The following is a 25,370-nucleotide window of genomic DNA, read 5'->3' as shown; positions in this document are numbered from 1 at the left end:
AAAATTTAAGTTATTTATGTTTAATTTTCCAAATATTTGTTGGCTGGTGTAAATTACATTTGCATTCAGTTTATTTTATCACAGTCTGGCAACGCCCTCCGTTGTTTTGTATGGCGCGCGGTCTCTCTCTCTCACCTCTTGCAATTTGTTTCTCAATTGTTTTTTAAGCCAACTTCAGTTACCAAACAACTTGCAGTGAAGACGGTAGAAAGTCGGCTCGCTTTAGAATTCTTCAATCTACAAAAGAAGAGAGAAACTTTCAAGTTTTGTGAAAAGAAAAGTGTCAAATGTTATAGAAGTGTATTGTAAACTTGGAAAATTTAGCGAAAATTTGAATTTTTGGTTGCCAAAATACGTTATCTATGGTTCACTGCCTTTGAACTGGACTACGACTACATCATATGTATATTAGATGATTGTAGTTTTTCGGCAACTCCAAGTCCAACAAGGTTGAGTGAACTTGGTAGCTAAGGTAAAAACCGAACCCAGTTTATGGTTAATATGTGTGTGTGTGTGTGTAAGCCAAGTACACTTTTCTTTTTCACTTACCCGTGCACTCAACTCACACCAGTTTTATTAATTTCAAACGTGTGAACGTACAGCAAAAAAATCTAGTTTTTAGCCAACTTGTCATATCAACCGAGAATCGTAAAAAGTAATTTAATACTTAAATTTTGTTAGATTGAAAAGTAATTGATTCGGAAAATTAAAGTTGACTTTAGATTTTGAATATTTTTTGCCAAGCCCCTTGTTCTCTTCTATTAAAAATAAAACTTTAATTGAACTTTTAAAGCATAAAAACTTTTGTCCTCTAGGAATAGATCATTTCGGCCATAGGGCTCATCGCTTTTGGTATATGGGTATTTTCCATATAGCTGCTTAATTCATTCACATTCATGGATTCATCTGAACTATCAGTTTCGATTTCAGCTTTAGGAACCTTCACGACCCCCTCATCTGTTGGTTGTTGCAAAATGTTACAATCTTCAAGCAATTGAGGACCAAGATTATAAGGATCTGCTTTGATCCTAGTTTGTGGAAAATGTTTAAGCCAATTGCCTGAAATATTTGTTTCCTCAGCATCGCAACTTGTTAGCCATTCTTTGGACGGTTTCTTGCACTTTGATAGGGAATATGGCAACACAGATTTCTTGAGTTTAAAACTTGTCTTTAGTTTTCGCTTTTGAATCTTAGTCCATTTGATTGTATGCTCCGGAATCTGATCATTCAGTTCATATTTAAAATGCTTGTAGAACGGATTCGCTTGAATGGGAAGATTAAAACATTTTTTTTCGTCTTTTACCATTTTGTAAAGTTTTGTTTTTTTTTTTTTTTGTTTTTTCTGTTTTGTTTTTGTTTGACTCCTTGGAAGAATTCTAAGTTTTTTTTGAAAGTTCCAAAGGTTAAAGTAAAACGAATGGCCTATTATAATTTCCTTTTTAGTTCTATTAAAATTGGCATTTGATAACAGAGAGTAACAGAGAGAGAGAGAGAGAGAGAGAGAGAGAGAGAGAGAGAACTTTGAATATGTCTACAGATCGATTTCACAAGTGAGTAGCAATCTTCTTTTAGATACATGCAATTAATTTGTGTCCATTATCTTATCTTTTAACATGTCTAATTAAACTTCTGGCATTGTTTCTCCATTGTATACCAGAGCGGCCAAAGATGGTCTTTTGGATGTATTGTCGGCAGCCACAAGAAAGGATACAAATGCCAAGGATAATGATTCCATGACCCCTGTAATGTGGGCAGCCTTTGAGGGACGTCTAGATGCTTTACGTTTACTTTGCGGTAGAGGGTAAGATGTTGGAAATGTTTTGATGTTTCCAAGAGTTGATTAACTTAAATCTTTTTTCTAGTGGTGACCCCGATAAATGCGATCAATTTGGCAATACAGCCTTGCATTTGGCCTCAGCCAAGGGTCATTTGCATTGTGTGGACTTTTTGGTCAAATTTGGTGTGAATATCTATGCCCTGGATATTGATAAGCATAGTGCCAAGGATTTGGCAGCCATTAATGGTCAAGATGAGATCTTGCGTTATCTAGATGTGGCCACAGCCAATTTTGAAGCCAGCGAAAGGTATTTACATTGAGGTTTTATTAATGAAATTACTCTAATGGTTTTATACTGTGACAGAAAAAAGTCCAAAGCCCTTAAAGAGATGGCCGAAAAGAGCTGCGAGAAACGGGTCAGAGAGTACATGAAACGTCAGCAGCAGCCCGATTATGTTGAAGTTCCACCTTATGCCACCAGCAGCAAATCAAGCAATATGTTATCAACTTTAAAACAGAAGATCTGGTCCAGTCAAGGCAATCTGAATAAGACACCGCGTCAGGAGCACAGTCCATTGGCCCAAAGTGGCACGAAATTCAGTGACTTGGTTGGCAGTGGCAGCAGTAGTAGTGGTGGCTCAACCATAGCCAGTCGTGTGGGAACTGTACAAAAGAGACAACAACACACCAGCTCGTGTCCCCATGCCCGTGGTCAGCACGAGACAGATGGCGGCTTTAAAGTGCGTGAACTGGAGCCGGATGGCAAGCGTACGATAACTTCATTGACTGGTCTACAACGTGACTCAGAGGTTCTATACGTGGGCACATTTAGTTCCACTGAGGAGAGTGTGAGCGGGAAACGTGGCAAAATTACCGATGTCTTTGAAGTCGAGGCGAATAATAGTGATGAGCCCATAGATCGTAGTGCTAGTAGATTGGCCCTATCGCGTTCCTTCTCCCAGCCCGATATTCTTGGTGATGGCCAGCTAAGTGAAGATCTATTGCTACAAAGACCTGTGGGTCTTTTTGATAGGCCCACCATGTTGGGTAGCATTGCCTTTAGACGTTCAGTGACTGCTGCTTTGAGTCAACTGCAAGTTAACACAGATGCAAGCTCATCCACATCGACAATGCGTCAGACGCAAAACAGAGGACACAACAATAGCAATAATAATAATAAGCCCAAGGGACGTTTGTATCTGAATCTTTCCGATGATACAGATTCAGAGGGCGGTGGACATGATATGTATAGCGATGAGGATGATGAAGATGATCAGGAAACAGCTGGCAGCGCTCTTCAACGTTTCCTGGCTGTGTGGGCTCTAGAAGAATACCTTCCAGTGTAAGTGGAATAGTCCTAGGGGAGAAAATTAGGATTGCATAATCTTTTGCTTAGATTTCAGAAACAAGAGATTGATCTGGAGACTCTTATGCTGCTGACGGAGGCGGATCTTAAGTCTTTGGGTCTTCCCCTGGGTCCTTTTCGTAAACTTACCTTTGCAATACAAGAGCGAAGAAATGCTCTGGCTAATCCTGGTCCCTTGGTCGATAGCCGTTTGTAATTTTGTTAATAAAATTATATAATATTTAACTTTATTTTCTACTCTATAAATATAATACGTAACAAGAAATTTGTATCGCTTTTGTGTTGTATCCTACATCTAACCAGCTACTTGCTGCATCAAGTAGAGATTAGCATAAATACCATTCAGTGCCATTAGATGATCATGTGTGCCATGCTCCACAACCACGCCCTTCTTGAGGACACAAATTAAATCGGCATTTCGCACAGTGGTCAGACGATGGGCAATTGTTAAACAAGTGCGTCCCGAACGTGCCTCATCTAGAGCCTGTTGGACCACTTTCTCACTCTCCAGATCCAAGGCTGAGGTGGCCTCATCTAATATTAAAATCTTTGGATTTCTAACCAGAGCCCGAGCAATGGCCACACGTTGCTTCTGTCCACCAGAGAGCTGAGATGTCTTACCCAGACGCGTCTCATAGCCCTGGGGCAGGGAGCTTATGAAATTATGGATATTTGCCTTCTTCGCAGCCTCAATAATCTCCTGCATGGGCACATCATCTCGGAAATTATTGCCATAGGCAATATTCTCGGCAATCGTCCGATCGAAGAGAACTGGTTCTTGGGAAACCAAACCCAATTTCGAACGCAACGTATCCATGGGGAATTCTGTGCTGGGCACACCACTTAGGTTCACTGATCCCGAGACGGGATCATAGTAGCGCAAGAGCAATTGTACACAGGTCGATTTACCCGAACCCGAAGGACCAACTAACGCCACTGTCGTTGATTTTTTGATGGTGAGATTCAGATTTTGTAAAATGGGTGTACCCTTGCGTGTGGGATACTCGAAGCAAACATTTTCATAGACGATATCACCCTCAGATTTCTGCAAAAAAAAAACATATAAAAGTAAATAAAAACTGAAAATCATTTATTATCATTTGATTCCAACTCACCTCAGCCGTATTATAGGGATTCTGTGACGGATTATGCTGTTTATTTGTGCTCTGGAAGAGTTGCATCAAACGTCCAGCCGACAAGATGGCATCATTGACATTTGGAGCATAGGCCAAGGCCTGACCCAGCATCCATGAGCCAAATATCAAAGCTTCGGCCACTTTAATAATATCCTCATAGCTCATTCTACCTTCGGCAACCAAAACTCCGCCGTAATACATGGATATGCCATATGCTAGAAAGGGAGCAGCTTGACCCAAGGAGAAGACCAAGCCACGGAACCGAACCTTCTGACGACAAGAGGCATCGACCTGATCGATTTGTTTGGTGTATTGAGTCAAGACTTGACGCTCCAAACCCAAACCATTGACAGTCCGTATATTGGTGATGGCTTCGACAGCAACCTGTGAAGCTTGCTCAACAGCCGCCTTTGCCGATTGGGCACTCTTCATAATGAAACGACCCTCCAGATAGACCGACAGACATACCAATGGCAAGGTGACTATGGTGAGGAGAGTTTGCTGCCACGAGAAAATGAATCCAATGACCAAACCCACAAATAAAGTGGCCACAGCTTGCAACATGATGCCAACACGAGCTCCCGTGGCCTATAAAAAGATTAACATTAAATTAATCAAACGTTTCTCTCAAGGAGTTAACTCCTTTTAGACTTACCCCCTGGACATTGGAGCAATCGCTAGCTAAACGTGAGCACAAGGCACCCACCGAATTGTTTTCATCATCGAAATAGGCAATATTCTGCGCCACAATTGTCTGGAAGGCCTTTTTACGCAATCTCGTGGTCATCTTTACTCCAGCCGTGGTGAACATATAAGTCTGCAGCATAGTTCCAAATCCGGCCAACAATCCAATGCCAATGAATATTAAGGAAACATCAATGGTCTCGGAGCGTATGAGATCATCATTGTCATTAGACAAGATGCCAAAGAAATTACCAAAGAATAAACCAAATAGTGGAAAAGTTGCTCCATGCATAACAGAGGCAACGCATCCCACAGCCATGAAATGCCATTCAGGAGCATTAAGTTTCATGAGATTTAAGAAGGATATTTTTGGTTTCTCAGCCTTCTTCTTCTTGTTGCGACCTGAAAATTGATAAATGAAGTCAAGGGTTAATACTCAGTTACTAACAGAAGTGGAAAGGGATTCGAAACTTTGAAATGCTATCAACTACTCTTAAGAGAATAGTCTTTGATACCACAGTAAAAGGTTCCCAATAGGGTTTATATTTTGATCACATATAAACTCAATCATTCTAAAGATCTTCCTTCTACTTACGTTTACGACGAGTGCTGTTCCTAATGCCACTTTCTCGACTACTATTGACCTCCAATTGGGGTTGTCCATCATCTTCTTCATAGTCGTCCTCTTCCTCCTCCTCGGAGGAGGAATTTTGAGGCCGCACCAACATGCGATCTGTGGGTAGGTTCTCATCTGCCTCTGTGGCCTCTTTACGTTTGGTAATGTTAACCAGCTCACAGTATAGACCACGTTGTCCCATTAGCTCATCATGTGTACCCTGTTCGGCCACTTTGCCATCCTTGACAAAGACAATTTTATCGGCATTCGTAATCGTAGAGAGACGATGAGCCACCACCAAGGTACTTCTTCCCTGGCTGGCCAACTCCAAGGCACCCTGTACACGCTTCTCGGAGGTGGGGTCCAATGCGGAAGTTGCCTCGTCGAGTAATAAGATTTTTGGATTTCTCACCAATGCACGAGCGATGGCAATCCGTTGCTTTTGACCACCTGACATCTGGCCACCTTTCTCTCCCACCTGTGTGTCATAGCCTTTAGGAAGTTTCGATATAAAGTCATGGCAATTCGCGTTACGAGCAGCTTGCTCGATATCCGCCTGGGTGGCTTCCGGATAACCATAACGTATATTCTCGCCAATGGTTGTGGCAAACAGAACAGGTTCCTGGCCCACTATACCGATTTGTGATCGCAACCAGGCCACATTTAATGAACGCAGATCTCGTCCATCCAGTTTGACGCTGCCCGCTTCGGGGTCATAGAACCTCTGCATAAGTTGAATTAAAGTGCTCTTGCCGCAGCCCGAGGCACCGACGAAGGCCACAGTTTGACCTGGTTCAACGTCGACAGTGAGACCCTTTAAAATTTCCACATCTTGACGTGCCGGATAACGAAAATGTATATTCTCGAAACGTAGACGTCCAGTGATTTTCGGTGGCTTTTGTCCCACATCCGACATGGGATCAATTTCCGATTTGCGATCGATAATACTGAAAAGATTTTGTCCGGCAGCCTTGGCCACGGCCAAACTTTCGACATGTGGTGAGGCGAAACCAAGATTTTGGGCCCCCATAATCACGGCAAAGAGTACAATGACCAATACAGCTGGAGTATAGCTGCGATCATCTAGATAACGATCATCCAGAATGAGTCCGACACCATACCAAAGAGCCAGGGCCATGCAACAGTAGATGATCAGCCAATTGATGGCACTACCCAAGCCCGAATAGAGACCCTTTTTAATGCCCACTGCCTCGGCGGGGCTTAATAGTTTCGAGAAGCGTTCATTCTCTTTTCGCTCGCCGCTGAAAGCAAACACAGTGCGAATGCCACTGAAAACCTCTTCGGCCACATTTCCAGCATTTGAATAGGCCTTGAATTCCTTTTCGGCCAAACTGCCCTGGAATTTGGCCACCACACTGCCGGCTAAAATGATGACGGGGCAACAACTAAGCACAACCAATGTCAATTTCCAACCATAGACAAATGAGGCAACAATGCCAATGATAAAGGTCATTAACAAAAAGCTAACTATGGCCACCTTTTCTCCAATGCCCTCCTTCAGTTTATCCAAGTCCCTGTGGAAAATGTGAATTCAAGTATAAGAAGGTGTTAAGGATATTCATCATATATATAGGGCACTCACTCAGTCATTTTGCTGGCGAAATTTGTTCCCGATGTGGTGTCATACCAGGATATATCCTGTCTAAGAATTGCCTCCAAAAAGTGTTTACGTATGCGATTAATTTGATTGAGTGCCACCCGATTGGCTATATCAATGGCCAATGTGACCAATATCAACATGGCCACCGAACCAACCAAACTGGCCAATCCAAAGGCCACAGAGTCCTCGATAATGGCATCATTATTCTCCTCTCTGCTCGCATTTGTTCTATATCAAAATCGAAATTCATTCCTTATAGTATCTAGTCATCGTTATCATTAATTGCCTTTCAACTTACAATCTCTTACCACCCCCAAATAGGGGCAATATAATTGTGGGCGACGAAGTACCCTCGGCAACTGTGCGATCAACTAACACAGATGTGAATTCTCCATAGATGATCATAAAATATGGTATAAAAGCCGATGCCACCATCGCAATAAGCATACTAATTATCATCAGAAAACGTTCAAAACATGTGGAATAGCGATACTGAAAAGAAAATTTCAAAATAATTATTAACAAAGACAATTAATAAGATTTAGCAAACGAAATAGTTAATATTTTGTCTAAAGTTTTAAATCCTTTCTCAAACTTTTCCTTTGTTAGCTCTCATAATCTTAAGTCTTTAGTGTACTTAATCTCTTATCTGATTGAACTTATTTGAACAAAGAACTTTTATTTAGGTAATTATTATAAAATAAAATTTTACGATAAATAATTGTAAATTGTTTTCAGTCCATTAAGTACGTAATTTCTATATACTTATTTTGCGACTTTCTTGGTGTCTTAAAACATTTTTGTCTAAATTGTTATTGACTTTTTGTTAGATTACAACAAAGGAGGTTTGTGTAGATAAGCATTATATGGATGTACTTACAATTACTAAGTACATTGTGTAATATAAGAAATTGTGTCATTAGCAATTTAGAATGGTCTTAGCTATAGTCATTAAGAAATAAATAAACTAATATAATTAGTAATTCATGCATTATTATTAGTAATTTGTTTTTGAAATTTAAATGTTTTAGAAGTTTTGGGAATTGTAAAGGAATCTTGAAATCTCTTTAAAAACAAACATTATGAAAATATTAAATATTTAAAATCTAAAACAGTTCAACTACTTTTTATATCATTTGGCGGGGAAATAATTATACTTTTATTTGGCGTAGCTATTAATAAATTAGGTCCTCATATAAATTATCTTATCAAATTCTAAATATTTGCTTCGACTTATTGTTTTCCCTTGATTTTCTAAGATGAGACATCTAGCATTCATCGTCAGTATATGAGGATATTTTCACTATCCAAAATTATTATACACTGAACAATTTATGAAATATTTTTAAATAAAGTCTAAGAAATTCAATGAAAACATAAAAAATATGATTTTCTTTTAAAAACATATTTTGGAGTGGTCCTAAAAATTTCTGTCTTATATGTATGAGAGTTTTTTTTAAGTTTAACAATATTTTTTAGGGAATGTGATGCTTTATTTGGCAACTTTGTAAATGAATTATTGGAATGGTTTTTTCTAAAGTAATTGGTACTAAAGCTACTCACTAAAGTAGTCTACTAAAAGTTAATAACACAAATTAATATTAACTTTTCTGTAGAAAACTTTAAAATGAATTTTAAAACTTTTTAAAAGAAAAAAAACTGCTGTAATGTTGTTAAAAAAAATTATATTATATTTTGATAAACCTTATAAAAACTTTTTAACTATTTCATTTCAAACATCTTTTTCCTAACTTACTTTCAATTTACTTTTCAAAAATAATTATTTTTGTGCTTGATTATTGAAATTTACATACATTACAATCTAAAAATAATTATTAATTTCAATCAAAATCTAATTGTAAGCATTTTTTAGTTGTTGATTTGTTACCTAAACTCAAAACAAAAAGTTCATTAAATGTAATTATTTGTTTGTCAATTTCAGCAATAATGCAAATTAGAAATAATAATTAATTAATCTGAGTTTTTGCTACTGAAATGTATTTGTTTTTTTTTCGTTAATTGCAAAAGGGAAAGTCAATTTTCCATTGAAATGAAAATATTTGAAATTAAAAACCAATTTTTCATCTAATTAAGTTTGTTTTTCTACCTTAATATCATTGCACTTTTAGTTAATTGCACTTTCTAACTTTCACATTTGTTTGTTTCTTTGTTTAATTTTAATCTTTTAAATGTTCAATGACAATCAATTTTATTTCATTTCTTAAATTCTTTAGCCATTCAACAGTCTAAAGAAGTTTTGGTTTGGTTTGGTTTTCCTTAAAGTTAATTTAATTCAATACTGTTTTAGTAGAAGTATTGAAGTTTTCATTCATAAGATGGCATTAGATTACTCTATCCACTGTAATATTATATTCTATAGTACCCCTAATGTAACTATTTGTATTGCTTTTGGACTAAATGAAAAGGCAGGAGAAGATGATGGAACAAAATAAAGAATCAGTCTTTAGCAGTCTTCAAAATTCAATAAATTAATAATATCTATTCGAAATACTTACCAAATTTAAATAACTATATTTCTTAACTGGTTCCTTTTGCCCAATTGCAGTTTGTTCTGGTTCTGGATTTTGAAAATCAGCCAATTGTGGCAATGAGTTGTGTTTCTCAAAGGCTTTATTGTCCATTTTGATTGAGATCGATTTGTTGTACTATATTTGTTTGTGTGATGCCCTGTGAAAGAAAACCAAATTCAAATAATATAATAATTGTTGTTCTAGTTTTCAATTTCAAAATAGGGAAAATTGTATTGCAACTGTTGCAATTGGCACTCATAAATTAATAAATTAAAGGCAATTCGAAAGTGATTGTTTGATTAATTAAAGTTGAGAGGCACACAGCAACAACAACAATAACAATTGTATTTTTTTTTTTAATTTTCACGACAAATATCACTTGAGATTATTTTGAATCAAACAAAAGATTGACTTTTGCTACCCTATCATTAATTTTATCGCGTACCAGAAATGGGTGAGAGTATGCAAAATATATGAAAACCGAATTCAAACAATTTTCGATCTCGATTTCGGAGCCTTGGGCACAAGACCGACAGAGAGATTGGCCAACCAACGACTGAAGCCAACAAGCGCACGATTCTAACTGGATGTGGTCTCCATCGACGGTTAACGACAACAACTCGGTTTCTGCTTTCTGCGGGGTCTCCGTCTGGCGATTCTGGCGAATCGGCCATATGACGATCATAAGAACACTCTGTGACTCTGGCTCAATAACAACACGATCGTATAATTTAATCGGACCTCAATTAAATGGCAGAAAACGACAATACCCTCTCTCTCTCGCTCTCTCTCCATATACATTGTATGTGTATACAATATTAACCAAACATTTCCATGTGAAGGGCAAACATAGGGAAATAAATTTGTTGCCAAAATGATTATGATTAGAGCAGAGATTAGATAGATAGGTATTCAGTCGTGTTGGTTTATTAACAGGCTATCATCTACTTATTAGGGTATTTGTCGGCGTATTTCCTCTGTAGTATCTTTCATATGTCAAAGCAGAACCAGTTTTTGGTATATGTTTTAGCACGTGTTCTCTTAAGTGCAGCAGCCGTCAGATATGTATGTATAAACCACACTTAGTATATATATTTTTGTATGCATGTTAAAGTATGACTGATTCTTGGCTTAGGTATTCCACAAGCGTCTTAGGGTTTTCCCCCTTCTCTTGAGTGAAAGATGATGCTTACGCATCACTGTAAAAACTGTTAACTGGGACACAATCTCAAGAGTGTTTCCCCCGATTCGAGTCAGTTTTAACGTCATTCTGAAATTTTATGTGTATTTCCACAAAACTTGTCTTTGATCAAAACAAAAAATGTCATTTGTTTATTTGTTTATTTCTATCTATATTTGAGATAGCTTTAAGGATTGGTAGGTATATGTATATGGTTACTCTTTTATTTATTGATTATTATTATATCACAATATTTCACCATATTTTGCAAAATTATTTCACTCAAATTCAATTGTGTAATAATAACATCTGTTGGCCGTTGCTTATCTTTGTAAAATACTTAAAAAAAATTCAAGTGCGAATACTAAACTTATAACTGTCATAAAAAATCATTCCATTTGTTAGCTTTATTTCTTTTGTTATTATTTTTAACTTAATTACAATAATTTAGACAAGGGCTCACTCAATTCGTTGATATTTTTGCGAAATTCTATCCGGTATGACCGAACACATTGGCCGTGTCGACTGAACAAAATTCTCAGATATTTATACCATAGCGTTGACTTCGAATCGAAGTTAGTTCCCTGATAATGGCCTTGCTAGAAGGTACGCGAACCACTTGAAAATATTTCATTCTTAATTGAAAATTGCCGAGTCAGGATACATAAATTCTCAATTAAGATTGGATAGGTCGGGGCGCCTATCTCTACAAGTCTATTTCCCATGGGACAAAGGAATGGTAGTAATTGATATGAATGCCCAAAATTGTAGCCTTCTAAAAGGGTATTTAAAATTTTTGTTCAAAATTGTGTCTAGACATATGTAGAAGAAAGCATCTCTGATCATTTAAAGTAGGTAATATATTCATGATAAGCACGACCAGACGTCGGTTTTTTTATAGCCAACATTATCTTGATCAGCACCACAATATACTCGGCTACAGCTGAAAGCAGCGGTGCTCGAATTTTTTCCCAATAAGGTTTCAGCTATATTCATGAATCAAAATATATTTATTTGCGGTAATATTATTCAACTAAATATCCTTATTTTATATCATGGCAAATTCGATAAAAATTTTGTTACTTCACTAAATAGTTCCCATAGTAACAAACGACTGAGTACTTAATGGTGGAGAGTGTTCTTTCTTAGCTAACTGACTTAACTAACTTACTAATTTATCGTGTTTTCAATTGGGGAACACAAATTGATTTATCTTTAAATTTTCTTTATTCATTTAGCAAAAATGGCTTATACTTTTTAGGAAAACTAGAAATTATAGTCACTCACATATTTTAAAGGGAATTTCATAAAGAATATATTAATATTACTGAGTTAATTACACCAATAAACGACTGTGCCAAATTTGATCAAGATCGGGTGACTATGTATATCATAGGAACAATGTGTCTTTTTAACAAGTGGCTCGACTGAGCTCAGGGGAAATGGGATGGTTCTTGTGCTCTCCCAAAACATAAGTAAAACGAAGTCAGATATAAGGAATAAAGGACTACACCCAAGTAGAGTTCGTTGTGCAGAGGTAATGCATGTTATTCGAAGGACCTAGATGTCATGGCCCTCCCTTCTCTTTCGGAATCTCGGTATTATCCATATTTCTCTTACGTCGGATGACCAAATAAACTAAGTTGGTAATTCATCATTTCATACAGATCTATATTCATTTACGATAAGAAGATAACATCGGATGTCAGATGTTATAAGAGTGAAACTTATAAAAACCTAACTAACTCTAAGGTCAATAGATTTTCGTCGACTATGTCGTACTTACAATTTGAAGGGTCCAATCCAGTCAGCAGGCCTGATGTTAAAATTATTAGGATTGGTGGCACCGAAATATAAGTTTTAGAACCGACTATATAAAAATTTCATTAGCTTATATATTTTAGCACATGTTTGCACGATACTTAAGAAAAATAGAGGTTGGGGGTCATCAATGATGGGTCTCGAATCTGCAGTCTCCAGAATTCACTCCAACGAGGATTCGCTTAGGAATTAGGCTGGCTGGCTACGCTCCATAAAATGATATGAGTGCGCACCTATGGCCAAGTAGCACTCCAACATGGACTGGGTCGACATTTAATTGGTCGTAGTCCCATAAGTTCGATTTGAAACCATGGATGGGGTCCTTATCTGGCAATGGTCGCTCTGGCCATATTTTGGCTAACACCAGGTGTAGCCAGGTATGCCGCCAGTGGCGTAATGTTTTCGTTGATGTTCCTTGATTATAGTTGGAACTTGAAAAAAGATGCGTGGACTTATGTAATGTCCACGAGGTTTCCGGAGTGTGACGTCACTCAACGTGGATTAGTTGCCTCGCGTCCAAGTCCATCCACTAGACTATTTGGATAAAACGTTTTCCACTTTGACGGTTATATAGGTAAGGAAGGATAACCAAAATAAACTTGCAAGGGTATACAAACTTCGGCGTGATCGAAGTTAGCCCCTTCCCTCTGGTTTTTTAAACCCAAAAATTAAATAAAGAAAAACCAATTTAATCTCGCAAACATAATATGCAATTGCTTACATCAAAAATTTGCTATATGTTCATCAAAGTGTTAAAAATTATTTCAAAAACGACATTATTTTTGTTTTTTAACTAATTGCTAAGCAACTACTAAAAGTTTTACATATTTTTATTGTTAACATCTTTTTTGCATCTCTAATTTTACGTTGCTTTGTACTAGATCTGTTGATCCGTAGTAGTCATCGAATTTTTAAGCAATAATAAGCAATTCAATTTTTGGTAACCCTAAAAGTATGCTTTGATAAATTAACATATTGCTAATATACTGCTGCGATTTTAGTTTTTAGATGACTAAGCAAGCAAACGTGGGAAGTTCACTAAGTGAGAAGACTTAATGACCATAAGAATTGTTATTTTTATACCCTTGCAAAAAGGGTATATTAATTTTGGTCAGAAGTGTGCAACGCATAGAACGAAGCATCTCCGACCATACAAAGTATATATATTCTTGATCAGCACGACGAGACGAGTTCAACTAGCCATGTCCGTCCGTCCGTCCGTCTGGATCAACGCAAACTCCTCCTAGACCGTAAGAGCTACAGAGCTGAAATTTTGCACGTAGGCTTGTATATACTGCAGGCGTTGTATATCTCGGATCGGACCACTATATCATATAGCTCCCATACAAACCCCAAAGTCACGAACAGTGACTTTTCTCAATAACTTCGTTATTTTCTATGCTATTATCGTGAAACTTAATATTAGAGAGTTTACTACGCCTATAAGCGACTATGCCAAATTTGATCAAGATCAGGTGACTATATCATATAGCTCCCATAGGAACGATTGGTCGAAAACAGTGACTTTTGTAAATAACTTCGTTACTTTTAACGCGATTGCTTTTAAATTAAACATTTCTTAATTTAATATATATGTTAATGACTGTGCCGAATTTGATAAAGATCGGGTGACTATATCATATAGCTCCCATAGGAACGATCGGTGGAAAACAGTGACTTTGATCAATATCTTTCATTATTTCCTATGATTGTAGGCCATACTTTCGCAAACATAAGCCTTTTTAGATAAAACGTTCTTCCACATTGATGGCTAATAGGTAAGGATAGAGTTACCAAAAAAGTTGCAAGGGTATACAAACTTTGACGCGGTCGAAGTTAGCCCCGGCCCTCTGGTTTTTAATAAGTTTGATTAATTTGTTTCATAGCCACAACATTTTACTTCGTTACAATTGGTAATCATTAAAAAAAATTGTAACTGTACGAAGTTTTAATTCTCTAACTGTATTCTAAGAATTTATGCCAAAGCTCTATTCCTTTTACTTTCATCTCTGTCTCTCGACTTTATGTCAAAATCATAAAACATTTGGGATAAATATCGTCCTTTATTGTGTAAATCAAAAATCTGAATGATTTTCAACCATTTTATAACTTATGTATATAAATATTTATAGTAATTTATGTAAATTAAAATAGTTTGTCACAAAATGCTCTAAGAATATTGTATTATTAAAGGGTAATAAACAAAAAACTTCAATTACATTTACTATCACAATACCAAATTTATTTTTCTCTAAATTTTTAACTAAACTAAGTCTTAAGTTCACATTTAAAACTTCTTTTAGTTCAGCAATATTATTAAGCTGGTGATTAGTTTATCCAACTCGTATTACTAGTTCCGTTTTTTAACAGTATACGATTTTATTTGTTTTATAGTTTCATTGTTCGATTAGCCAGTTTTTATACCCTTCCAAATGGTGGCTAAGTTATGTATAACACGTTCGTTTAATATACAAAATATTGTCAATATTATCCACCAATGCATTGGAAATGCATCTTTTGATTTCATCATCTATTTTTGATCAGTTATTTTTGGTAAGCAAGTAATATTAGCATTTGATACATGCCTTTATAATGATCTTTATTAACTATAATTTAAAGCAAATTAAATTTCTTTAATTATATTGCCATTTGAATAAATATGAATAAGTTATACAGGTTATGCAGATACGTATATACAGAAGTAGACCAAGTGCAAATAATGATGTAATATAATAGTTAGATAATAAAACAGGTAGAGCAGTGTTAATATATACTGGAGGTAGTAGTTCGATAGCCGATCGGAATAATAATCATGACAACATTGCATTATTAGTAGACCAAACTAATGGCTTGTTGTCTGTGATAGAGATCACTTCTTACTAGAACTTCGTAGTTGCTAATGCGAACCTCTTGGCCACCGAAAGGGATTTGCAGGCAACGATGCGACTGCTGAATCTTGCCAGGTGTTAGAGTGCCACAGTAATGGGCACGTCCAATGTACAGGGGCTCCCCCGTTGCTGGCACGGCCAGCCTCAACTGCTCCAGGAGCAATGCTGCCGTCATAGCCTGGGACCCAATGGTATTTACCCTGACCCATTAGCACTTCATACGAGGACTCGGCAATCTCCATGCCGTTGTAGGTGATGAAACAATAACCCTGACTTGGATCCGCCTTGCCTGGGATAGGGCCACCAGCGTAATAGGCACGGCCTATCAACAGTTGGGACATACACGAATCATGACCGCCGACAACTGCATCGGGAGAGTAGAAATAACCAGGACCAACATTGAGCCAGCAGTCGTAGTTGTAATCATATCCACCAGCGTAGGAAGATGAAGGACCAGCATATTCCGCTGGAGTGTAAGACGATCCGTAGGCACCGCCCATCATGGGAGGCTTGTAAGTATCGGCGGGAGTAAAGGCAGAACTGGGACCAGGAGCCACAGTAGCCGCAGTATACGATGGAGGAGGAACGGGCACAGCCACAGCCACAGGCTCGGGAGCCGGCAGAGGAGGCAACACCAAGACAGGCTGAACACGTTGTGGAAGTATCTCAGCTGGAGTCGCTGGTGGTGCTGGCAGCGGATCAGGATGTGGCGTATAAACTGGTGGTCTATCATGCATAGGGAATGGCATGGCAGACATTTCAAGGGGATGAGGATAACGGAAGGGTTTCTCTGCCACTTCCAAAGCTGGTGCTGGTGGTGATGGCGGCGGTGGTGGTGTCAATGGAGCCTTTTCCAAATCCTCTGGCGGTGGCGGTAATTGCCATCCCGCCATAGATGGTGCATTCTCATCCAATAGAATCTCATAGGAATCTAAACGTCGCTCAGCACCACGATAGGCTATGAATAGGGCTCGATGTACGGAGGATATTTTGCCAATTATCAAATGTCCTTCATAATGACCACGTCCAATATAGACAGGCTGATCCAACGATGTGCGTCCACATAGCACAGCTGTCTCCGGTATCTTGTGATCGTAGCACTTTCTCCAAGTCAAATTCAGGCCACAGAGCACCTCAAATATATCCTTGGGCAGAGCCTCGCCACGCTGTGAGACAAAGCCCAGTTGCTTCGATGGAACCACTTTGCAGACTAGCATATCACCCTCATGCTCGGCACGTCCCACATAGATCATGGCGCCATCTTCATCATTGCCACCCACCACGGCATTGGCTGGTATCGAGGAATAGGCCGATGATTGCACCCATTTGTAAGCTGTAAATAAAAGCAATTTATTAATTAAAATAAAGAAACAAATGTCTGATTCCTACTAATTTGTGGACCACATTTTCCATCAAAAGAAGAACTAATTGATCACGTGTTTCCAAACATAGTTCAAAACTATACAAATCAGGATTGGCTGAGGGAACGCGCAATTTTAGCACCAACGAACTTATATGTATGTGAATGAAATAAATGATCAAATTCAACAGAAATTACCAGGTGACATAATATCATACAAGTCAATCGATACTGCTACAACAGAAGAAGAAGCAGTAAATTATCCTGTGGAATTTCTAAATTCTTTGGAGCTACCCGGTATGCCACCACATATTTTAAAATTGAAAGTGAGTTCCTTAATCATACTATTAAGAAATATCAATGCACCAAAACTTTGCAATGGAACAAGACTTTGTATAAAAAAATTAATGCCAAATTTAATCGAAGCAACAATTCTAACTGGCAAAGCAAGAGGAGAAGTTGTATTAATACCAAGGATTCCATTGATATCAACTGACATGCCATTCGAATTGAAACGTCTTTAATTCCCAGTGCGTTTATCATTTGCAATGACGATAAATAAACCGCAAGGACAAACCCTTCAAGTGTGTGGGGTAAATTTAGAAGAGACGTGCTTTTCTCTCGGACAATTATACGTGGCATGTTCCAGGGTGGGAGCACCAAATACTTTGTTTATTTATTCACCTGCAAACAACACAAAAAATATTGTATACTCAATAGTATTAAACTAAGTTAAGAGCGTAGCAAAAAATTTGAAAATTGCCACGTCAAACATTTAATGGATAAACTAAACATTTAATTCGCCAGCAAGTAAAAAAGGTGGCAGAGCAACGCTTGCCGGGCCAGCTAGTTCAATATAAATGAATCAATGTTTGTCTATTCCTTTAACAAGAATGGAGAATATTGGTATCAAAATGATATAGATTCAACATAAACTTAGTTAGTGTAGGGTATAATGACCCTATGGCCCTATTTTGGCTACGGTTATATAACCATTTTTGGACACGTTTGAATATCAAATGGGACAGAAAAGAAGAGCAATATCAATTTATGTATTGTGTATAATGCAATATTTATATATTTGTTGAAATGAAGTTAAAATTTTAGAATTATTGGCTTGAAGGAGCAAAGAAATTTATAGGGTCATCTAAGTAGTATACAATGAAGTAAATAGGTATATAAATCTAGTTATAAATTACAATAACAAGATAATATGTGTTTTGTTTTTCTTTTTTTAATACATTTTAGCCTTTGATTATACGTAATTAAGTTTCTTTCGATTAAAATAGATTTATGACTCTTACAGCAAAAATTTTATAGTACGTAACCATCAGAATGCGTATACGTAATTTTTAAAAAATGTTAATGATCTGACCGTTTATGAGGTGAACAATTTTAATATTGCTTGCCTAACAAGAAGTTTTAGATATTTATTCTTACAACTAGTCTAGGACTTAATCTAAATGGCGAGAACAAGTACCTAATATTGATTTTGTCTGGCATTGAGATAAAAACATGAAGTGACAGCTTCTTTAAGACTTACTAATAGAATAGTAACAAAATTTGTTATCCAAATTTGGGGTATATCTAACATTTTCTTACATTTTAGTTAGTTAGTTAATGTTAAAAAACTTTAGCTAGAACTTATTTTCGATCAAAAGTTGTCTGTTTATACCCCTTCTAGATGGGTTCCTGCTCGTAATCTTATCTAAACTTTAAGTACTGTATTTCAATACTTAAATTAAATGGATTTGTTGAGATTTATTCAACTTCATGGCTTTACAGAGTTATGAGATCTTGTGCGCATAGGGTTGCCAGATGGGCGGATGACGAAGTAGGCTGCCAGATGTATTCGCAATACGATTTTAGTAACAAATAAATTGCTGTTTTTTTTTTTTTGTTCTGGCAAATAGAACTATAAATATAAAAATTACAAAATTTGTTTTGAAAAACAGATGTGAAATTGGTTAATACGTAAATTTGGCATTTTCTTTAACAAACTCAAAGTCATTTCGAAAAGTTTGTGTTTGTAATGAAACAATTTTTGAATTTAAGTTTAGATTAATACAAATTTATTGGTTTCAGTTCATTGATTATCTTTACAATAGGTTGACAGTTAAATTCTAGAAAAATAAGTTTACAGAGACTCGATCTCTATTGTCGGCACAAAACTTCATAGGAATCGAGGCGAATCTCACGGCCACCGTATGGGATATAGAGACAACGTTGACGGGCTGAAATCAAGCCCGGCGTCAAACTGCCCTGATAGTGTCCACGTCCATAGTAGATGGGCTCACCGCTTCGGGTACGTCCAGTGGTCACAGCATTTGGCGGAATGCCATGTGGCGGCGGTCTAATCCAGACATAGCCATAGCCAGTGAGCACCTCATAGGTTGGTTTCTGGAACTCGTAGCCACCGAAACAGACGTAGGCACATCCCTTGCTGGGCACAACCTTTGAGGGTAGCATTTCACCCTCATGCATGGCACGACCGGCATAGATGGGTGTCCGATCGGAATCGTGTCCGGCAATCACAGCATTTGGGGGCGTGTAACCAGGTGAGGCTGGCACCCAGGTATCGTGTCTCTGGTAGATCAATACCTCATAGGTATTGATGCGTACTTCCTGACCTCCGAATGGCACATAGAGGCAACCATGAGATGGATGAACTTTGCCCACAGTCAACGAATTCGAGTAGTGACCACGACCCACATAGAGAGGCTCGCCTTGACGGGTTGTACCGCTGCGCACAGCATTGGGTGGAATGGCACCGCCGCCACTACCAACCCAAGCAAATCCCTGACCCACCAACACTTCATAGTGGGTCTTCTGATGCTCCTGTCCGCCATAGGCCACATAGGCACAGCCCTTGCTGGGTATCACTTTGGCTGGCAGATTCTCACCCTCATGAAATGAGCGACCGACATAGATAGGTGTTCCATCGGAATCATGGCCACCGACGACAGCATAAGGAGGCAGAGCGGCATAAGGAGTCGAGTGCACCCAGGTGTGTTCTGCAACAAAGAGAGCAGAGAGAGAGAGAGAGTGGGACCGATAAGTAAGTCATCGCGATAAGATAGTGTTCCCTAATCGATTAAATGGCTAACGGAAATCAAGTGTTCTGATGGTCAAATGAAAATATGCAGAAGTTTCTGGGGGGATTGGGGGTGGAGGGAAGTATCTTTTTCAAAAGGGGCTGACTCGCACCAATGCTCACAACTGCTCCTGGCTGCACGGCGCCTAAAAAAACCAAAAACACACGAATCAACACTACGCCAATTTTCTGAAATCTTTTTCAGGATTTCACTAAATTTTTCTCGAAAATTTTAAACTTTTTTTTGATTTTTTTTTTTTCCTCTTATTTTGGATATTATAAGACTGTAATGTGCAAGTTTATCGACGTTTTTTTCTCTTATTGCTAGAGACTTACCCATTTTGTAATTTTGTTGTGCTGATAAGATTAAAAAAGTATTTGATATATATATTGTGTATATAGTAGGTTGCCAGCGAATCAGTCTCAACTGAACTGATCAACGTTTAATTTTCAACTGTTTTTTCTTGCCATAGTCAGTCAATGGGGAAAACTTTAACCACGTTTCCATTAATCATCGTTTATTATCGCAGGAATAGCAATATATATATGTATATATATAGGAAAGAGAGGGAGAGAGAGAGAGCTTTTTACATTCATTCTTCTCGCGATTTGTTTTGTATTTATAAAACCTTTGTCGATAATGCCACAAAAGTCTACGATGTCCACATTGTTTATCATTGTTTCCAGTCATTTCGTCGTTTCCAGTGCCTCAACTTATAAAAGCAGACTCATTTCGCTTCACTGATATGATATCTTATCACCAGAATGAGTCACTTGCGGCGCTGCTTTTTTTTTTTTGGAAACTGGTAGAAGGTGTTTTTTGTTTACTTGTCACCTAAGAATAGCAGCAGCAGCTGGTGTGAAGGCTTTAGGAATCCCCTTTTATATCCACATAATATATGCTTAGCAAGTTCATTATGTAATATAATATTAAACAATAACGATTTGTAATATATGGGGACTTGACGTCTTCATGAAAGTCAAGCTTATCAGTCATGGTTAAAGGGCAGCACTTTTATAAGTAATTGTCAACATTTTTATCAAATTTCACAAAGAATAAAGCTTTAAAAATTGTGTGGTGGCTTTGTTTGATATATCTTTAATGTCTGCTCATAAACATTTTCTTAAGATATTCTAGGATTGGAACGATGAGACCGAAGAATTAATATATTTCCCTGCAATAATAATCCTTCAACCAATTTGTGTATGTCTCTTAAGTATATATTGAAAAGTAAAACTTGATTTCACAATGTTATGTATAGCACTTTCCTATAATTAAACAGTATTACCAAGTGTTCTTATTCAAGTGATCGAAAATAAACATCATTTTAATAAAACAAATTGTTAAATTGTCAACTTTATGTATATATTCTCATGGGAAATCATTAAACTTTGATTGTAAATTAAGACCAAATCAAGAGTATAAAGAGTTTTAACATTTCAGAACGAATAAAAACAGATTACGAGTGTTCTTATTCAAGTGGCTGGCAGTGTTTAATAGAACAGAATGCCTGCTTTAAGAACTCTATGAAAGCTAAGGTTTTTAATAGCACTTTTAGACCGATTATATTTATTTTTTTCATTGGATAAAAAAACAAACGATTTATAGTCGAGATGAACAAGAACTATGAGAACTATTAGCTTTCCATCAGATGATACAAATACAATATTCAATAAATATTAATCATAAAATAGTTGAACGATTTCTAGTTTAGAAGTTTTATATCTGTAATGCTAAGAAATCATTAAGAAACAAATTTTAAATACAATTCTTACAATGTATTGCCTAGTTTGATAATTAAATTATGAGATTATTCCCGCGTACACTTAAAAAAACAAACATTACTTCTCCATTGTTAGTTAAAAATCGAATTCGTTCGAGTTATGTAGAGTTTATCTTACATTTTTTGTACTTTAATCTTAATCTTTGAACTGTGACGTCATAAAATTACTACATATATCATAGTGAATGTATATAAAGAGTTATAAATAAATTTAACTTAAATTTAGATCGGAGAATTAAGCAAAATGCCTCAAAGTATGCAAACATTGTTAAAGAATTCTACAGTTTTAGTTTACTGTTCTTTTCCCACTTGATGTAGTTTAAATTCCCAACTACTTTAAGACTTTCAACTCTGAATACTTTAGCAGAGTCTGCTGATGATAGACCAACGTGGTGGTTGAGTGAAAATCTCAAAATTATTAAAATTTTTTGAACTCAACCCAGCTGAAACTCAGTCTTGAGAATAATAAGATAACAAAGTAATAATACCCCCCATATCATTTCAGCATTTTCTTAGAGACAATCTTCACTAATATCAGACAAATGTAGAGCGTACATATGAAACTTTTTAACCTATGTTTATTTCAATAAATGATATACCAAATATATACCATGCATCCATTTGAGTGGAATTGACATTGAAGTCACCTATTTGTATGTAATAGGCAGAAGGAAGCTCTTTCGATCCTATAAAGTATATACATATATTCATAATCAGCACCAATTATCCGGTTTGATCTAGCCATGTCCCTTCGTAGGCTGATAGCGGCGCTATCTTATAATTGTAAGAGCGCGATAGCGTATGATACAATAAGGCATGTAAACAGAATTGAATAGGCATACCTAAGTATTAGTTTTTTTTCACTTGCTATATGGTATACCGAAGTCGTCGAAATGACTTTCTTACTTCATTTGAAATGTGTCTTAAGTCTTGAAGGGTTTATAAATAAACCTATATACATATGTACATAGATCATCTAATCTTATCCCAGTCACAAGCTACACAATTTATTTGCACTTTATACACAACTGACCTATAATAAGTAATATAAAATTAGGGTTCTTCTTTGGCTCTAGAATTTTAAAGGCATTACTTTTTATTGAACCATTTGTGTTTACTTTAGACTTAATACTAAAAATGAAAAAAACAAACAAAATAATAATCATAAACAGAATATTTTGTTATCAATTAATTTTTGACCAGCACCTCATATGATCGAAGGGTAATTTCATTGCCGCCAAATGGCACATAGAGGCAGCCATGCGATGGATGCACTTTTCCGACCATCAATGAGTTGGAATAGTAACCACGACCAACATAGAGAGGTTCACCGGTACGAGTTTTACCACTGGAAACTGCATTCCGTGGAATATGTCCACCACCGCAGGCAGCCCAAGCGTATCCATGACCCACGAGCACCTCATAATGGCCTACTTTATGTTCTTTTCCGCCATATGCCACATAGGCTCCGCCCTTGCTGGGTATTACTTTGGCTGCCACATGATCACCCTCGTAGACACAGCGACCCACATAGATGGGTGTCCCATCACTGTCATGACCAGCATGGAAGGCGTTGTGAGGCAAAGGAGAATTTGCAGACGTGGTCACCCATTCTGAAACAGGGGGACATGAAATAAGTTAGAATGCCTTTACGATTTGATAGTTTTTCACCACTTACGACCCATTTCTTATTTAATATATCACTACTTCAAGTGTTCAGCTTGGGGTCTGGTTTTGTACTGGCAACTTTTACGAGTGCTTTAACCATTATCTTTATTGTTTGGGGGGAATTACTTTATCGCCGAAAACAAACACAAACGTTAACTTGGTTTAAGTTATCTATGAGTAATGTTAGTCTCAATCGATCACTTCAAATGCACTTGAAGCAAATCACATTCCCATATTGTATTAGATCAGATTGAACCGATCAAGTTCGATCATTATAGGAACATTAATTACGATTTCATTCAATCGTAAACCTAACAATGGACATCTTTGTGAAGTGCTAATCAAATATAGTTCAGGACATATGGAAGATTTTCAATAAAAATATCAAAGAAGCCAACTTCGGCTGCCGAAGTTTATATACCCTTGCAGTCCTTGGCTGCAGCACTGTCGATTTATATTGACTGTAACTTGTGTTCTATTTATCCGATCTGATTGAAATTTCGGGATCTGATATTTTTTATATGCAAAACTATCATATTAGTATAATTCATAGAGATACTCCAATTTCTTCATCTATGTTTCTTCTAGAACTATACGATATAGTGGTCCGATTCTGACAATTTTCATACTTTATCTGCTCCGGGCTATAAGTAGCTCAAATATGAGCTTTCATCCCGATAGCTCTTAAGATGGCGACGTGAAGTTGATTTGCACAGACGGACATGGCTATATCGACTCAGCTTCTCATTCTGATCAAGAATATATATACTTTATGGGGTCGGAAACGTCTCCTTCTGTGCGTTACAAAACATCTGACCCTCTGCAAGGGTGTAAAAATATATAAATTTTATCTGTTTATATGTACCCAAATATAGTATTATCTTTTTATGGAGCATAAAATTTTACTCAAATGTTTATTAAGTTATAAGTCTTATCTAATCAACCGGGACCCCCCTTTCATTTGATATCCTCAACTTTAGCTTGAAAAGCAATTTAACGACAAAAATATAAAAAGGAGTGTTTTTGACTTTCCTTTCAATGGCACAGTGAGTCACGATGTCGAATATAACTTCGGCTTTTTCGTTAATGTATGCCCCAATTTCAGAAGATCCTGCATCGAGTTGTCCTTGCCGTTAGCACGATGTCTCTTTTTTGTTGTCTTACTTTACCCATTCCATATATGGGAATGCGCATTAAAACTTCAAAATCCATTTATAATTTATTATCAATTCCTATACAGCTCACAAAGTAAACAAATGGTTTTATTTTTGTGAATGCTGACTAATCACTTTGACTGACTTTGAAGGTCAATAAAAATTGCACTAGTGCATTGATTTCTGAGAAAAAATTTCTTGCGCTAATCTGATTGTTATCAACATTGTCACTAGAGTATTATACATAGGTAAAAAAATATTGCCAAGGTAATAATAGTCAATTAAACGTATCACCTCAATTCGATTTTATCTTGATAGACATTTCGTGGAAATCGAATTTGGTGAACATAAACTGTATTTGGGATTCCTTTAGGCAGGAAACTGTTATCTAGGATCAAGGATTTCTTATCAATATTAAGAGCTCATCTGGTAATCAAGGCCAACCAATAAGTACTTATGACTTCAGATAAGTACTTATATAGCCTAGTGTAAATACATGACAATTTCTTATTATTTATGTTTTTTTTTATTGGTATAGTGTACATTACTTAGTTAAATGATGTAGGTTACTTGTTACATACAATGTTTTACATGGAAATTGTCCTAATTTAAGCGCTCACTAGTACATCGTATGCACGAAGAGCAATCTCTCTTCCCTGATAGGAAATATAGAGACAGCCAGAGGATTGT

General features: G+C 36.8%; 5 protein-coding genes and 1 long non-coding RNA gene across 8 annotated transcripts; 1 reads left to right on the top strand and 5 right to left on the bottom strand.

The window, feature by feature from the left end:
• Window positions 1–4: 4 nt before the first annotated feature.
• Window positions 5–1,418, bottom strand: LOC137576916 (uncharacterized). The gene is made up of 2 exons (XR_011032342.1): window positions 550–1,418; window positions 5–237 (listed from the first exon to the last, which is right to left on the bottom strand). It is a non-coding gene; the product is annotated as an uncharacterized lncRNA (long non-coding RNA).
• Sans (SAM_USH1G_HARP domain-containing protein Sans) lies at window positions 211–3,408 on the top strand. 2 transcript variants are annotated; one of them, XM_068290256.1, is made up of 6 exons: window positions 211–472; window positions 1,444–1,550; window positions 1,658–1,801; window positions 1,863–2,084; window positions 2,142–3,119; window positions 3,174–3,408. In XM_068290256.1, the coding sequence occupies exons 2-6, from the start codon at window positions 1,528–1,530 to the stop codon at window positions 3,337–3,339; spliced, it is 1,533 nt and encodes a 510-aa protein (XP_068146357.1). In that variant the 5' UTR covers window positions 211–472; window positions 1,444–1,527; the 3' UTR covers window positions 3,340–3,408. The 2 variants fall into 2 exon arrangements, with proteins under 2 accessions (XP_068146357.1, XP_068146359.1); XM_068290258.1 differs by lacking the exon at window positions 211–472 and having other exon boundaries at window positions 1,379–1,550.
• Mdr49 (Multi drug resistance 49) lies at window positions 3,340–10,302 on the bottom strand. The gene is made up of 8 exons (XM_068290255.1): window positions 10,177–10,302; window positions 9,717–9,888; window positions 7,499–7,692; window positions 7,183–7,428; window positions 5,559–7,114; window positions 4,935–5,365; window positions 4,259–4,867; window positions 3,340–4,188 (listed from the first exon to the last, which is right to left on the bottom strand). The coding sequence occupies exons 2-8, from the start codon at window positions 9,840–9,842 to the stop codon at window positions 3,439–3,441; spliced, it is 3,912 nt and encodes a 1,303-aa protein (XP_068146356.1). The 5' UTR covers window positions 9,843–9,888; window positions 10,177–10,302; the 3' UTR covers window positions 3,340–3,438.
• A 5,012-nt stretch (window positions 10,303–15,314) lies between these two features.
• LOC137577372 (uncharacterized) lies at window positions 15,315–20,520 on the bottom strand. Its single transcript, XM_068290809.1, is given in 3 exon segments — window positions 15,315–15,738; window positions 15,740–16,953; window positions 20,411–20,520. Coding segments are annotated over 3 exon segments (1,395 nt in total). The 5' UTR covers window positions 20,415–20,520; the 3' UTR covers window positions 15,315–15,561.
• On the bottom strand, window positions 19,030–20,523 carry LOC137577374 (uncharacterized). 2 transcript variants are annotated; one of them, XM_068290810.1, is made up of 3 exons: window positions 20,411–20,520; window positions 20,188–20,220; window positions 19,030–19,994 (listed from the first exon to the last, which is right to left on the bottom strand). In XM_068290810.1, the coding sequence occupies exons 1-3, from the start codon at window positions 20,412–20,414 to the stop codon at window positions 19,135–19,137; spliced, it is 897 nt and encodes a 298-aa protein (XP_068146911.1). In that variant the 5' UTR covers window positions 20,415–20,520; the 3' UTR covers window positions 19,030–19,134. The 2 variants fall into 2 exon arrangements, with proteins under 2 accessions (XP_068146911.1, XP_068146912.1); XM_068290811.1 differs by lacking the exon at window positions 20,188–20,220 and having other exon boundaries at window positions 20,411–20,523.
• Window positions 20,524–22,931: 2,408 nt separating this feature from the next.
• LOC137577284 (natterin-3-like) lies at window positions 22,932–23,673 on the bottom strand. Its single transcript, XM_068290709.1, has 2 exons — window positions 23,537–23,673; window positions 22,932–23,471 (listed from the first exon to the last, which is right to left on the bottom strand). Exons 1-2 carry the CDS (start codon window positions 23,541–23,543, stop codon window positions 23,047–23,049), a joined length of 432 nt encoding a protein of 143 aa, XP_068146810.1. The 5' UTR covers window positions 23,544–23,673; the 3' UTR covers window positions 22,932–23,046.
• Between the last annotated feature and the right edge of the window lie 1,697 nt (window positions 23,674–25,370).

This window comes from Drosophila tropicalis, unplaced genomic scaffold, assembly GCF_018151085.1.
Source record: "Drosophila tropicalis isolate 14030-0801.00 unplaced genomic scaffold, ASM1815108v1 contig_593, whole genome shotgun sequence".
Taxonomy (NCBI): Eukaryota; Metazoa; Arthropoda; class Insecta; order Diptera; family Drosophilidae; genus Drosophila; species Drosophila tropicalis.
This window is presented reverse-complemented; position numbering and strand designations above follow the sequence as displayed.